Below are 16,674 nucleotides of genomic sequence, written 5' to 3' on the forward strand. Positions count from 1 at the left end.
GGTGAGACCTCACTAAAGCCCTGTACAACTGCAGTAAGACCTCCGCTCTTATACTCAAAATCCCCTAGCTATGGAGGCCAACATACCATTTGCCTTCTTCACCACCCGCTGTACCTGCATGCCAACTTTCAATGATTGATGTACCATGACACCCAGGTCTCGTTGCACCTCCCCTTTTCTTAATCTGCCGCCATTCAGATAATATTCTGCCTTTGTGTTTTTGCCACCAAAGTGGATAACCTTACATTTATCCACATTATATTGCATCTGCCACTCGTTTGCCCACTCACCTAACCTGTCCAAGTCACCCTGCAGCCTTTTAGCGTCCCCCTCACAGCTCACACCGCCATCCAGCTTAGTGTCATCTGCAAACTTGCAGACATTACACTCAATTCCCTCATCCAAATCATTAATGTATATTGTAAATAGTTGGGGTCCCAGCACTGAGCCCTGCGGCACCCCACTAGTCACTGCCTGCCATTCTGAAAAGGACCCGTTTATCCCGGTTCTCTGCTTCCTGTCTGCCAACCAGTTCTCTATCCACGTCAGTACATTACCCCCAATACCATGTGCTTCAATTTTGCACACCAATCTCTTGTGTGGGACCTTGTAAAAAGCCTTTTGAAAGTCCAAATACACCACATCCACCAGTTCTCCCTTGTCCACTCTACCAGTTATATCCTCAAAAAATTCTTGAAGATTTGTCAAGCAGGATTTCCCTTTCATAAATCCATGCTGACTTGGACCGATCCCGTCACTGCTTTCCAAATGTGCTGCTATTTCATCTTTAATAATTGATTCCAACATTTTCCCCACTACTGATGTCAGGCTAACCAGTCTATAATTACCTGCCTTCTCTCTCCCTCCCTTCATAAAAAGTGGTGTTACATTTGCTACCCTCCAGTCCATATGAACCGATCCAGAGTCGATAGACTGTTGGAAAATGATCACCAATGCATCCACTATTTCTAGGGCTACTTCCCTAATGGTTATCATACTTGTAAAATCTAAATTATACAGGGCTTTGATGAGACCATACCTGGAGTATTGTGTACAGTTTTGGCCTCCTTACCGAAGGAAGTATATACTTGCCTTTGAAGGAGAGCTATGAAGGTACACCAGAATGATTCCTGGGAGGAGAGTATTGTCCTGAGGAGAGATTGAGTAGACTAGACCTTTGTTCTCTAGAGTTTAGAAGAATGAGAGGTGATCTCATTGAAACGTATAAAATTCTGAGGGGGACTGACAGGGTGGATGCCAAGAGGTTGTTTCCCCTGGCTGGAGAGTCTAGAACTAGGGGTCAGTCTCAGGATAAGGGGTCGGCCATTTAGGGCTGAGATGAGGAGGAATTTCTTCACTCAGAGGGTGGTGAATCTTTGGAATTCTCTGCCCCAGAGGGCTGTGGCTGCTGAGTCGTTGAGTATATTCAAGGCTGAGATAAGATAGATTTTTGGACTCTAGGGGAATCAAGGGATATGGGGATCAGGCGGGAAAGTGGAGTTGAGGTCGAAAATTAACCATGATCTTAATGAATGGCGGAACAGGCTCGAGGGGCCGTATGACCTACTCCTGCTCCTAATTCTTTTGTTCTCATGAGCCCATTTGGCCTATCATGCCTGTCCCTGTGCTGGCTCTTTTGAAAGAGCTATCCAATTAGACCCAATTCCCTCACTCTTTCCACATAGCCTTGTAAAATTTTCCTTTTCAAGTAAATATCCAATAGGCCAGGGATTGTAAGTGGGCATTGTAATGCTGCAGTCCCACCTCCTGCTACTTGCGCTTCACAAAGATGCCTATGCAGTGCATACAAGTAGGAGACAAGGGTCACTACGAGTGGACTGTACCTTTTACTTCAGTCTTTATGGCCTCTGCAATCTTCCTAGTCATGTTGGGAATTTCCTCTGGGTCATAAGACTTGTTCGACAGCTCCTCCTTCAGCACATTATTGATCTTCCCTTTTACAATCTCTGTCTTGAACCTAGTGACAACAGTGTTGCCCATTAGTACATTCCATCCCACAGCTTTTACACTTAAGTTGCCCCGTGCGCACAGCCTTAATTGCCAGGGCATTAGGTGCTTTACAACTGCGAAAGACTGAAGCACTTCTGGTGTATATGGAGATACACCAACAGACTTTTGGTTTGCTAATTCCTTCCCCCATCTCTCCTGAAGCGGTTGGGGTACAGAGCCACCCACAACACCTTGCCCAGCTTGCCATACTTTTACAAAAGCCAAATACTGCGGATGCTGGCAATCTGAAACCAAACACAGAAAATGCTGGAAACACTCAGGCAGCATCCGTGGAGAGAGAAACAGAGTTAATCATCAGAACTGGAAGATGTTAAGAGATTTAACAGTTTATAAGCAAGTACAGAGCCAGAGAAAAGAAGAGTGGGGGAAGGAAAGAACAAAGGGAAAAGAAAAACAAAAACTTGCATTTATATAGCGCCTTTCACGACATTCCAAAGCACTTTACAGCCAATGAAGTACTTTTGAAGTGTCGGCACTATTGTAATGTAGTGTCAGCTGTGGCTCAGTGGGTAGCACACTCACCTCAGAGTCAGAAGGTTGTGGGTTCAAATCCTACCTCCAGGGACTTAAGCACAAAAAGAAATCTAGGCTGACACTCCAGTGCAGAAGTGCCGTCTTTTGGATGAGATGTTAAATCAAGACCCCGTCTGCTCCCTCAAACGGTCATAAAAGACCCCACGAAACGACTGTAAAGAGGAGCAGGAGAGTTATCCCCGGTGTCCTGGCCAATATTTATCTCTCAATCAACATAACAAAAAATTATTATCTGGTCATTATCACATTGCTGTCTGTGGGAGCTTGCTGTGCACAAATTGGCTGCCGTGTTTCCTACATTATAACATGGCTGTAAAGCGCTTTGAGACGTCCGGTGGTTGTGAAAGGCACTATAGAAATCCAAGTCTTTCTTTCCTTCTAAACTCAAGGGAACGCAAGCCACGTTTATGCCGCCATTCCTCGTAATTGAACCCTCGGAGCCCCGGTTGGGGGTTGGCGCCAATGTTCCCGTTAAGCTGCGTGGCAGCGCAGTGCTCGGGAGATCCTGTGCAAGCTTGTAAATGGAAATTTGAAATGGGGCCGCACCCAAAAAAAATTAGCGGGAACATCGGTTGCCGTCAGAAATATTCCCTTTGTCGTGGGTTGGGCAGGCAGCGGCGGAAGGAAAGGCCGGGGGGGGGAGGGGGGCGCGTGGGGAGGGCAGGGGTTGAAAAGGCTTTTCAATTCCAAGCACAGAGCCGGCTGGCATTGGGAGACGGAGGGAGGAAGACCTGGAGTAGTTACAGCAGAGATGTAAAAGCTGAGGCACAGTGCAGGACAGAGGGAGCGGTAACAGCTCCATCAGGACTGCTGGGGGGGTGCGGGGGGGGGGGTGGAGGGGCCGCATTTCAATATTGATCGAACGATGGATGTTGTTAGCAAATTTTTATGTTCGATATGAAAGACCGATGAAAATGGACTGATCGAATACCACGCTGCCAGGTTTAGCAGCAACTTTTATTTACCGTAAATTCCTTCATTCATCAAAGTGTCGGCTATGAAGGCTTTTTTGTTTTTACAGTTCAGGGTTAAGAAAGACTTGCTTTTATATAGCGCCTTTCACGACTTCAGGGGGCTCCAAAGCGCTTTACAGCCAATGAAATACCTTTTGAAGTGTCGTCACTGTTGTTATGTAGAAAACGCAGCAGCTAATTTGTGATAATGACCAAAAAATCTGTTGTCGTGATGGTGATTGAGGGATAAATATTGGCCAGGCCACTAGTAAGAACTCCCATGCTCTTCTTCGTAATGGTGGTCGTGCGATCTTTTCTGTCCACCTGAGAGAGCAGACGGGGCCTCGGTTTAACGCCTCATCCGAAAGACGGCACCTCAGACAGTGCAGCACTCAAGTCCCTGGAGAGGGACTTGAACCCACAACCTTGCGACTCAGAGGTGAGATGTTGCCCAGTCGTTGCTGAGAGTCTGGAGACTGTTCCAGGAAGAGTAGCAGTGAGGGGTATCCGAGAGCAAAGCCCCCAAGTAACGAAACCTAAACTGCCAAAGAAAAAATGGAGCAGGAAAGAGGGCAGGCCAGAGGTTGAAAGGGTCTCTTAAAGGGAGTACAGATTAAATTAATAATTACAGAATTCAGGGGGAGATAAGAATTTGTTTTTACGCAGCGAGCTGTTATGATCTAGAATGCACTGCCAGAAAGGGTGATGAAAGCAGATTCAATAGTAACTTTCAAAAGGGAATTGGATATACGCTTGAAAAGGAAAAATTTGCAGGGCTACCGGGAAAGAGCCGGGGGGGGGGGGAACTAATTGGATCGCTCTTTCAACGAGTCGGCACAGGCACAATGGGCAAATTGCTTCCTTCTGTGCTGTATCATTCTAAAAAGTTTGATGTGAGGGAAAAACGAAAACATTTAGCAGCAGAACGTGACTAAAGAGAAAGCTAGATGGAGGCAGAGAGCAACATAGTGATCACAGCCCGCAATTACACTGTGGTAGGAGATTGGCTGTTTAATATTGGAAATTTGAATGGGAAATGTGAACAGGCATGTATCATGGGAAAAGTTGACATAGAAATGTGACAAAAGGTAGGTTTGTAGAATCATAGAATGGTTACAGCACAGAAGGAGGCCATTCGGCCCATGCCGGCTCTCTGCAAGAGCACTTCTGCTAGTCCCACTCCCTTCGCCCTTTCCCCGTAGCCCTGCAAATTGTTTTCCTTCAGGTACTTATCCAATTCCCTTTTTGAAAGCCACACTTGAATCTGCGTCCACCACCCTCTCCAGCAGCACATTCCAGATCCTCACCGCCCACGGCGTAAAAAAAGCTTTTCCTCATGTCGCCTTTGGTTCTTCAGCCAATCACCTTAAATCTGTGTCCTCTGGTTCTCGACCCTTCCGCCAATGGGAACAGTCTCTCTCTAGCTACTCTGTGCAGACCCCTCATGATTTTGAACACCTCTATCAAATCTCCTATCGACCTTCTCTGCTCTAAGGAGAACAACTCCAGCTTCTCTATTGTTGAATGAACACGAAATACGTAAGATTTTTAAATATCTATATTTTGAGCTTACATCAGCAAAACATTATAAATGCTGATACAGGGTATAGAAAATTATAAGAGTTAAAAAGTATCATAAAAATGTGACAACAGGAAGTAAGGTTTTGCAAACTGGATATATGTACCATTATTAGTCTCTCTAGGTCTATGTACAATGCATAGGGTCTCTCACTTTATCTGCCCCGTATACAGTCCCTGGTGCTGTATGAGCCATGTACATGGTACCTGGCAGTATATGCACCGTGTATACGGTCCTTGGTGGTATATGCTTTGTGTATACGGCCCCTCGGAGTATATGCAACGTTTATACGGCCCCTCGGGGGGGGGGGGGGGGTATATGCACCATGTATACAGCACCTCGGGGTATATTCTGTCCTTCCCGGTCACTACCTGTGCTGAAAAGCCGGTCTGATGTTGTAGGTGTTCTCCGCCATTTTCCCCACCTTGGCAACCGGCTCCGTCACCACGGCAACGCGTCGCACTTCCGCCCCACCTGGTGTCACCCGGCACTGGGTCCGGGGGTAAACTCTCGCTCGCAGATTGGTGCCGCCCATCAGTTTGTCCGCGCTGAATAAAGACAGAAAGTAAAGACATATTTACATAGCGCCTTTCACAGCCTCAAAACGTCTCACAGCCAATGAAGTACTTTTTTTGAAGTATAGTTCCTGTTGTAATGTAGGGAAAGCGACAGCCGATTTACGCACAGCAAGCTCCCACAAACAGCAACCTGATAATTGAGCAGATAATCTGTTTTTTGATGATGTTTGAGAGATAAATATTGTCCCAGGATACAGGGAAGAAATCTCCTGTTCGTCTTTGAGATCGTGGATCCCCCAAACCCAACTGGCTGGGGTTTTATTGAGTCTTGTGAATATTACATGACTAGCTAAGCCTCTCACAACTCAACAGCTCTGCAACATTTTTAAAGTAAATATTAAATCAAGTGCCCCCTTATTAAAGAGGCACTAAAACCGACAACTTAAACAAATTAAACTTTAGACATTAAGATTAAATTTAAATTTGGTTGCCGGGGGTGATGATGAACTCCAGCCACTCCCACTTCTCGCGGAAGGCCGTGAGCGAACTGGTGGACATCGCGTGCTCCATCTCCAGGGACACCCTGGCTCAGATGTAAACGCGGCAAAGAGGCAGGCGGTCGGGCTGAACGACCCCCTCGACCGCCCACTGCCTGAACCGGCTGATGGCCCCCTTGGCCATGCCCAGGAGCAGTCCTACGAGGAGGCCTTCCGACCTGCCCGCCCCCCTTTGCACTCACAGGTGCATACATTACAACCATCCTCGCCAAATCTTCAAAGAAAGAATCAAACCATTAAATCGCAAACTAATTTTGCTTTAAAACTCATATGATTATACGATTGGCATAATTTAAGTATTAGTTCATGGGATGTGGGCATCGATTGCAAGGCCAGCGTTTATTGCCCATCCCACTAAAATGTACAGAAGGTTTAGCTGGATACTGTTAATCAAGAGAATTACAAATAAAGAAAAAAAGGCAGCTCGGATATGTCGCTGTAACTCAGCACTAACAGGGCTTTGCAGATTATCGGCTGATTTTAGGCTCAATGGCCCGGAACTTGCGGTCCTGAAGGTGGCGAACTGGCTGCGTTCGCTCTCATTCCGCCTTTGAAACTGACCACAACGTCAGGATTTAGCGCGGGTGCGGAAATCCTGACGTTGCAGTCTGTCAATGACAGCTCCGACACTGTCTACACTGTGCCCCACTCTTCCCACCCCAGAGCCTGTGGAATAATCTGTGGAATTCTCTGCCCAAGGAAGCAGTTGAGGCTGGCTCATTGAATATATTCAAATCACAGATAGATAAGTTTTTAACCAATAAGGGAATTGTGGGGAGCGGGCGGGTAGGTGGAGCGGGGTCCACGGCCAGATCAGCCATGTTCTTGTTGGGTGGCGGAGCAGGCTCGAGGGACTAAATGGAATACTACTGTTCCTAATTCTTATGTTCTTCTGTTCTTATGTTCTTATTAATGTTGGGGAAGTCCAGAGCCAGGGGTCACAGTCTAAGGATAAGGGGTAAGCCATTTAAGACCGAGATGAGGAGAAACATCTTCACCCAGAGAGTGGTGAACCTGTGGAATTCTCTACCACAGAAAGTTGTTGAGGTCAATTCACTAAATATATTCAAAAAGGAGTTAGATGTAGTCCTTACTACTAGGGGGATCAAGGGGTATGGCGAGAAAGCAGGAATGGGGTACTGAAGTTGCATGTTCAGCCATGAACTCATTGAATGGCAGTGCAGGCTCGAAGGGCTGAATGGCCTACTCCTGCACCTATTTTCTATGTTTCTATGTTTCTATGAGCCAGCAATCAGTGAAATCACTGATCTAACTTGAATTTCTCCATTAAGTTAAGAATTATTAGATTATAAAATTAATTTGAAAAAGTTCTTTTTTTTTAAGTTTGTTCAGGATATTTCAGCTTCTACCTGAACCCAGTGAGTATGCAAAAAAAAATCTTTATTGCACTCTCTGCGAAATTTCAGGCCTCATTCCAAAACTTTCAGTATTATACCAATTGTTCACAAACAATAAATGTACCTACTAAGACACCTAAAATAACTTCAAATCGTCCACAATATGATAAGATGTTTGTTCAGATGTTCAAATCACCTTAAAAGACCTCCAGATTACATCAAAACTCCCCAGAAGTTGAAGCAGCCTTTTATATGAACCAACCTCCGATTTACAAAATGGCGTGCATACCGACCGCTGGGTTTAATTCAGGTGAGAGCAACTTTTTCTCAGCGGATTTTTCGGCGAGCGATATTTTCGATATGTGGCCGAGGTGCCGAAAGTAACGCTTGGCGATATAATGGCCGTTAGTTTTGGCCATTCTGATCTTTATGACAAAAAAAAGTGGGCGGACGGTATTATTATTTCTCTGCATTAATTACATGCCAAAAGTAATGCTGGATGATAGGTGAGTGATAAGTGGGTGATAGGTCAGCAATTGGAAATTAACCCTCTGACTCATTTGGCAACTGACCAGGTCACCACTCAGTTCGACTGCAGCGGCCTACCTCACATTATATACCATTTTTCTGGTTGTTTGCCCACTGTGCACGTAATTGTGTAGGTTTAAAACACAAAGGATTATTTCACCATGAATAGGTCTTCTCATTTCTTATCACCATAGTTGTGACTTTTTTCCCCCACAGTTCCCAGACAATTTGCAGCTATGAGATGTTAAAACTCACGAGAAAGTCTTTTGAATTCGCAAAGCCTTTTGGGTCACTAAAGATTGGTCAACCCCAGGTTTTAGCCATCTTGGAGCAGTTTTCAAGCACAGTTATCCCTTCAGCTGCCTGGGCCTTCATAGCGAGGGGATTTGAGTACAGGGGCAGGGAGGTGTTACTACAGTTGTACAGGGCCTTGGTGAGGCGACACCTGGAGTATTGTGTACAGTTTTGGTCTCCTAACTTGAGGAAGGACATTCTTGCTATTGAGGGAGTGCAGCGAAGGTTCACCAGACTGATTCCCGGGATGGCGGGACTGACATATCAAGAAAGACTGGATCAACTGGGCTTGTATTCACTGGAGTTCAGAAAAATGAGAGGGGATCTCATAGAAACGTTTAAAATTCTGACGGGTTTAGACAGGTTAGATGCAGGAAGAATGTTCCCAATGTTGGGGAAGTCCAGAACCAGGGGTCACAGTCTAAGGATAAGGGGTAAGCCATTTAGGACCGAGATGAGGAGAAACTTCTTCATCCAGAGAGTGGTGAACCTGTGGAATTCTCTACCACAGAAAGTTGTTGAGGCCAATTCACTAAATATATTCAAAAAGGAGTTAGATGTAGTCCTTTTCTACTAGGGGGATCAAGGGGTATGGTGAGAAAGCAGGAATGGGGTTCTGAAGTTACATGTTCAACCATGAACTCATTGAATGGTGGTGCAGGCTCGAAGGGCCGAATGGCCTACTCCTGCACCTATTTTCTATGTTTCTATGTTTCTGGAACTCCCTCCCTAAACCTCTACGCCTCTCTACCTCTCTTTCCTCCTTTATGACGCTCGTTAAAACCTACCTCTTTAAACAAGCTTTTGATCATCTGCCTTAATTTCTTCTTTGGTTCGGTGTCAAATTTATCTGTTTGTCTGTAACACTGTTGTGAAGTGCCTTGGGATGTTTTACTACATTAAAGGCGCTATATAAATAAAAGTTATTATTATTAGCAGAAAATTAGGCAAAAGAAATGCTGTAGTCTTACAGTCAGGACATATTGTTGATGGGACAGGTTGAACCCCATGTAATTATCAGTAATGGCATTTTTTCTGTAGAATTATGTTTTCTGGCAAATCCAGGATACAATGATGCTTGAAGCATGAAAACAACTTCTTGTCTCAGCATCAGGATGTCCCAGACCTACTTATTGCTAAGTGAAGCATAGTCACTGTTGTTCCATAGAAAAACGAGGCAGCCAACTCACACACAGCAAGTTCCACGAGCAGGAAGTTAGATAAATAACTAGTTAAATGGAACGTTGGCCTTTATTACAAGGGGGATGAAGTATAAAAGCAGAGAAGTCCTGCTACAACTGTACAGGGTATTGGTGAGGCCACACCTAGAGTACTGTGTATAGTTTTAGTCTCTGTATTTAAGGAAGGATATACTTGCATTGGAGGCTATTCAGAGAAGGTTCATTAGGTTGATTCCGGAGATGAGGAGGTTGACTAATGAAGATAGGTTGAGTAGGTTGGGTCTATACTCATTGGAGTTCAGAAGAATGAGAGTTGATCTTATCGAAACATATAAGATAATGAGATGGCTCGACAAGTTGGATGCTGAGAGTATATGTCCACTTATAGGGGAAACTAAAATTAGGGGGCATAGTCTAAGAATAAGAGGCCATCCATTTAAAACTATGACGAGGAGGAATTTCTTCTCTCAAAAGGTTGTAAATCTATAGAATTCTCTGCCCCGGAGAGCTGTGGAGGCTGGGTCATTGAATATATTTAAGGCAGAAATAGACAGATCTTTGAGCGATAAGGGAATAAAGGGTTAAGGGGAGCGGGGAAGGAAGTGGAACTGAGACCATGATCAGATCAGCCATGAGGCTTGAGAGGTCAAATGGCATACTCCTGCTCCTATTTCTTGTGTTCTTGTTAATCTCTTTTGGCAACGTTCCTTTGGGGCTGAATATTGGCCGGGATCTTTAAGAGGCAAACATTTGAAGTGCATCAATGGGTTTGGGTCTCCTGCAGCACAGATCCACTGGCAAGGGCAATTTGGATGAGCCAATGACTTTTCCTGCTTCAGATTTTATGTTCCCATGATCTGTGCACTCTCGCCTCTGGGTCAGAAGGTTGTGGGTCCAAGTCCCACTCCAGGGGCTGAAGCACAAAATCTAGGCTGACACTCCCGGTGCAGTACTTTTGGACAAGACCTTAAACCAAGGCTCCGTCTGCGCTCAGGTGTATGTAAAAAAAAAATCCCACGCCACTATTTCGAAGAAGTGCATGGGATTTAGCCCGGTGTCCTGGCCAATATTTTTCTCTCAACTAACATCACCAAAAAAAACAGAGTATCTGGTTGTTATGTCTCGAATAAAGCAATGTGACTGAGTACTGTAGACGTAAGTAAGTTTGACCTTAGTCTCGTTATTCTAACTCCAGAGTACTGGTACAGCATGGGAGGCCTGCTTATATACAATGCTCCCAAGGGATGCTGGGATCCCCTGGGACTCCAAAAGATACGCCCTCTGGTGGCGGTAGAGTGCTGGTTACATAGTGTTGCATACATAACATCACTTCCCTCCCCGCCCTCGCCCCCGCCCCAAAGTCAATAGTGTACTTATTTACAGAGTGAGACGATCTGGGGCTTTCTGCTCCCTTGTCGGTACAAACACAGCTGTGGGTGAGTTGGTTGAGCCTTCGCTGGGCTGATGCGCAGCTGGCCTTCCTAGGCTGCTGGAGATGGTGAGTTCAGCTTCGTGGTCAACCGTGATGTCGGTTGCCACTTGTGTGTGTGTCGGAGGGTCGAAGCTGTTGGTGTCCTCTTCAGGTTGCTCGTGGCTGTCTGTGAACCGCAGTTTGGTTTGGTCCAGGTGCTTTCTGCAAGTTAGTCCATTTGTGAGTTTGACCTGAAACACCCTACTCGCTTCTTTGGCTATGACAGTGCCAGCAAGCCATTTGGGACCATGTCCATAGTTGAGTATAAGTCAAATTTGCGCGATCATGGTGCATGCTTTGTTGATGACGCCTGCCCTCGACATGATCATGGAGATCAGGGTGGACTAGGGAGAGCCTTGTTTTGAATGTCCTTTTCATGAGCAGTTCGGCAGGGGGAACCCCGGTGAGCGAGTGGGGTCTCGTGCGGTAGCTGAGCAGGATTCGGGACAGGCGGGTCTGCAGGGAGCCTTCCGACATGCGTTTCAAGCTTTGCTTGATGGTTTGGACTGCCCGTTCTGCCTGGCCGTTGGATGCAGGCTTGAACGGGGAAGATGTGAGGTGCTTGATCCCATTGTGGTAATGAATTCCTTGCGAAGCACGGCCTATTGTCGCTGACAAGGACATCCGGCAGGCCATGCGTGGCAAACATGGCTCGTAGGCTTTCGATGGTGGCAGTGGACATGATTACAGACATTATTACACACTCAATCCATTTTGAATAAGCATCCACAACAACCAAGAACATTTTGCCTAGAAACAGGCCAGCGAAGTCAACGTGGATCCTGGACCACGGTTTGGAGAGCCATGACCACAAACTTAGCGGTGCCTCCCTGGGTGCATTGCTCAGTTGAGAGCAAATGTTGCATTGGCGCACGCAACACTTCAAATCTGAGTCGATGCCGGGCCACCACATATGGGATCTGGCTATAGCTTTCATCATTACTATGCCTGGGTGGGTCCTGTGTAAGTTGCGTATGAACATTTCCCTGCCTTTCTTGGGCAAAACCACGTGATTACCCCACAAAAGACAGTCCGCCTGTATGGACATTTTGTCTTTGCATCGCTGAAACGGCTTGATCTCTTCATGCATCTCCGTTGGGACGCTGGACCAGCTCCCATGGAGGACACAGTTTTTTTTACAAGGGACAGTAAAGGATCCTGGCTGGTCCAGGTCCTGATCTGGCAGGACAAAACGGGTGACTTTTTGTTTTCAAATGCATCTATCACCAAGAGCAAGTCTGCAGGCTGTGCCATTTCCACCCCGGTGGTGGGCAATGGTAGCCGAATGGGAGCATCAGCGCAGTTCTCTATGTCTGGCCTGTGGCGAATTACATAGTTATATGCAGACAGCGTGATCGACCATCTTTGGATGCGAGCAGAGGCATTGGTATTAATACCTTTTCTCTCTTAGAATAGCGATATGAGCGACTTATGGTTGAACTAACTCGAACTTAAGCCCAAACAGATACTGGTGCATTTTTTTTACCCCGTAAATGCATGCCAGAGCTTCTTTTTCAATCATGCTGTAGGCCCCTTCGGCCTTGGACAAGCTCCTGGATGCATAAGCAACCGGTTGCAATGTTCCTGATTCGTTTGCTTGTTGTAATATGAAGACTCATCACAAGCTAGCACTAAACCTTTACATGGGTCATACAGAACAAGCAGTTTGTTGGAACATAACAGATTTCTGGCTTTCTCAAAAACAGTCTCTTGTGATTTCCCCCATACCCAGTCATCTCCCTTGCCTAGCAACATGGGTAGAAGTTCTAGCAAGGTGCTTAACCCGGGTAGAAAATTACCAAAATAATTGAGGAGTCCCAGGAACGACCGCAGCTCCGTCACGTTCTGTGGTCTCAGCGCGTTCTTGATGGCCTCCATCTTGCCGACGGTGGGTCTGATGCCATCTGCCGCGATTCTTCTCCCTAAGAACTCGACCTCTGGCGCCAGGAAAACACACTTCGAGCGTTTCAACCTGAGTCCCACACGATCGAGCCGACTTAGAACCTCTTCCAGGTTCTGCAAGTGTTCGATGGTGTCCCGACCTGTGATCAATATGTCGTCCTGGAAAACCACGGTGCATGGAACTGACTTTAGCAGATTTTCCATGTTCCTTTGAAAAATAGCCGCGGCCGATCGAATCCCAAACGGGCATCTATTGTAGATGAACAGACATAGAAACATAGAAAATAGGTGCAGGAGTAGGTCATTCGGCCCTTCGAGCCTGCACCGCCATTCAATGAGTTCATGGCTGAACATGCAACTTCAGTACCCCATTCCTGCTTTCTCGCCACACCCCTTGATCCCCCGAGTAGTAAGGACTACATCAAACTCCTTTTTGAATATATTTAGTGAATTGGCCTCAACAACTTTCTGTGGTAGAGAATTCCACAGGTTCACCACTCTCTGGGTGAAGAAGTTCCTCCTCATCTCGGTCCTAAATGGCTTACCCCTTATCCTTAGACTGCGACCCCTGGTTCTGGACTTCCCCAACATTGGGAACAATGTTCCTGCATCTAACCTGTCTAAACCCGTCAGAATTTTAAAGGTTTCTATGAGATCCCCTCTCATTCTTCTGAACTCCAGTGAATACAAGCCCAGTTGATCCAGTCTTTCTTGATATGTCAGTCCCGCCATCCCGGGAATCAGTCTGGTGAACCTTCGCTGCTCTCCCTCAATAGCAAGAATGTCCTTCCTCAAGTTAGGAGACCAAAACTGTACACAATACTCCAGGTGTGGCCTCACCAAGGCCCTGTACAACTGTAGTAACACTTCCCTGCCCCTGTACTCAAATCCCCTCGCTATGAAGGCCAACATGCCATTTGCTTTCTTAACCGCCTGGTGTACCTGCATGCCAACCTTCAATCACTGATTTACCATGACACCCAGGTCTCGTTGCACCTCCCCTTTTCCTAATCTGTCACCATTCAGATAATAGTCTGTCTCTCTGTTTTTACCACCAAAGTGGATAACCTCACATTTATCCACATTATACTTCATCTGCCATGCATTTGCCCACTCACCTAACCTATCCAAGTCACTCTGCAGCCTCATAGCATCCTCCTCGCAGCTCACACTGCCACCCAACTTAATGTCATCCGCAAATTTGGAGATACTACATTCAATCCCCTTGTCTAAATCATTAATGTACAATGTAAACAGCTGGGGCCCCAGCACAGAACCTTGCGGTACCCCACTAGTCACTGCCTGCTATTCTGAAAAGTACCCATTTACTCCTATTCTTTGCTTCCTGTCTGCCAACCAGTTCTCAATCCACGTCAGCACACTACCCCCAATCCCATGTGCTTTAACTTTGCACATTAATCTCTTGTGTGGGACCTTGTCGAAAGCCTTCTGAAAGTCCAAATACACCACATCAACTGGTTCTCCCTTGTCCATTCTACTCGAAACATCCTCAAAAAATTCCAGAAGATTTGTCAAGCATGATTTCCCTTTCACAAATCCATGCTGACTTGGACCTATCATGTCACCTCTTTCCAAATGCGCTGCTATGACATCCTTAATAATTGATTCCATCATTTTACCCACTACCAATGTCAGGCTGACTGGTCTATAATTCCCTGTTTTCTCTCGCCCTCCTTTTTTAAAAAGTGGGGTTACATTGGCTACCCTCCACTCCATAGGAACTGATCCAGAGTCTATGGAATGTTGGAAAATGACTGTCAATGCATCTGCTATTTCCAAGGCCACCTCTTTAAGTACTCTGGGATGCAGACCATCAGGCCCTGGGGATTTATCAGCCTTCAATCCGATCAATTTCCCCAAAACAATTTCCCGACTAATAAGGATTTCCCTCAGTTCCTCCTTCTTACTAGACCCTCTGACCCCTTTTATATCCGAAAAGTTGTTTGTGTCCTCCTTAGTGAATACCGAACCAAAGTACTTGTTCAATTGGTCTGCCATTTCTTTGTTCCCCGTTATGACTTCCCCTGATTCTGACTGCAGGGGACATAGAAACATAGAAAATAGGTGCAGGAGTAGGCCATTCGGTCCTTCGAGTCTGCACCGCCATTCAATAAGATCATGGCTGATCATTCCTTCAGTATCCCTTTCCTGCTTTCTCTCCATACCCCTTGATCCCCTTAACCGTAAGGGCCATATCTAACTCCCTCTTGAATATATCCAGTAAACTGGCATCAACAACTCTCTGCGGCAGGGAATTCCACAGGTTAACAACTCTCTGAGTGAAGAAGTTTCTCCTTATCTCAGTCCTAAATGGCCTGCCCCTTATCCTAAGACTGTGTCCCCTGGTTCTGGACTTCCCCAACATCGGGAACGTTATTCCTGCATCTAGCCTGTCTAGTCCAGTCAGAATCTTATATGTTTCTATGAGATCCCCGCTCATCCTTCTAAACTCCAGTGAATAAAGGCCCAGTTGATCCAGTCTCTCCTCATATGACAGTCCAGCCATCCCTGGAATCAGTCTGGTGAACCTTTGCTGCACTCCCTCAATAGCCAGAACGTCCTTCCTCAGATTAGGAGACCAAAACTGAACACAATATTTACTCAAATCCCCTTGCTATTAAGGCCAGCATACCATTTGCCTTCTTCGCCGCCTGCTGTACCTGCATGCCAACTTTCAAAGACTGATGAACCATGACACCCATGCACCTCCCCTTTTCCTAATCTTCCGCCATTCAGATAATATTCTGCCTTTGTGTTTTTGCCCTCAAAGTGGATAACCTCACATTTATCCACATTATACTGCATCTGCCATGTATTTGCCCATTCGCCTAACCTGTCCAAGTCACCCTGCAGCCTCTTAGTGTCCTCCTCACAGATCACACCGCCACCAAGTTTAGTGTCATCTGCAAACTTGTAGATATTACACTCAATTCCATCATTTAAATCATTAATATATATTGTAAAGAGCTGTGGTCCCAGCACTGAGCCCTGCGGCACTCCACTAGTCACTGCCTGCCATTCTGAAAAGGACCCGTTAATCCCGACTCTCTGCTTCCTGTCTGCCAACCAGTTCTCTATCCACGTCAGTACATTACCTCCAATACCATGTGCTTTGATTTTGCACACCAATCTCTTGTGTGGGACCTTGTCAAAAGCCTTTTGAAAGTCCAAATACACTACATCCACTGGTTCTCCCTTGTCCACCGTACTCGTTACATCCTCAAAAAATTCCAGAAGATTTGTCAAGCATGATTTCACTTTCATAAATCCATGCTGACTTGGACCAATCCTATCACTGCTCTCCAAATGCGCTGCTATTTCATCCTTAATGATCGATTCCAACATTTTCCCCACCACCGATGTCAAGTTATCTGGTCTGTAATTACCCGTTTTCTCTCTCCCTCCTTTTTTAAAAAGTGGTGTTACATTAGCAACCCTCCAGTCCATAGGAACTGATCCAGAGTCGATAGACTGTTGGAAAATTATCACCAATGCATCCACTATTTCTAGGGCCACTTCCTGAAGTACTCTGGGATGTAGACTATCAGGCCGTGGGGATTTATCGGCCTTCAACCACGTCAATTTCCCGAACACTTTTTACCGCCTAATAAGGATATTCTTCAGTTCCTCCTTCTCACTAGTCCTTCGGACCCCAAGTACATCGGGAAGGTTATTTGTGTCTTCCTTTGTGAAGACAGAACCAAAGTACTTGTTCAATTCGTCTGCCATTTCTTTGTTCCCCATTAT

At 45.9% G+C, this 16,674-nt stretch overlaps 1 protein-coding gene across 2 annotated transcripts in view; it reads right to left on the reverse strand.

The window, feature by feature from the left end:
- LOC139266020 (dynein light chain Tctex-type protein 2B-like) overlaps positions 1 to 16,674 on the reverse strand; it is a 118,666-nt gene that overhangs the window by 10,888 nt on the left and 91,104 nt on the right. For both annotated transcript variants that reach the window (XM_070883786.1, XM_070883785.1), the window contains exons 2-3: positions 5,469 to 5,645; positions 1,845 to 1,978 (exon numbers count right to left, since the gene is read on the reverse strand). In XM_070883786.1, coding sequence (XP_070739887.1) covers positions 1,845 to 1,978; positions 5,469 to 5,632 — 298 coding nt within the window. In that variant the 5' untranslated portion in view covers positions 5,633 to 5,645. The remainder of the gene's footprint in view (positions 1 to 1,844; positions 1,979 to 5,468; positions 5,646 to 16,674) is intronic.

Source organism: Pristiophorus japonicus, chromosome 6, assembly GCF_044704955.1.
Source record: "Pristiophorus japonicus isolate sPriJap1 chromosome 6, sPriJap1.hap1, whole genome shotgun sequence".
Taxonomy (NCBI): domain Eukaryota; kingdom Metazoa; phylum Chordata; class Chondrichthyes; family Pristiophoridae; genus Pristiophorus; species Pristiophorus japonicus.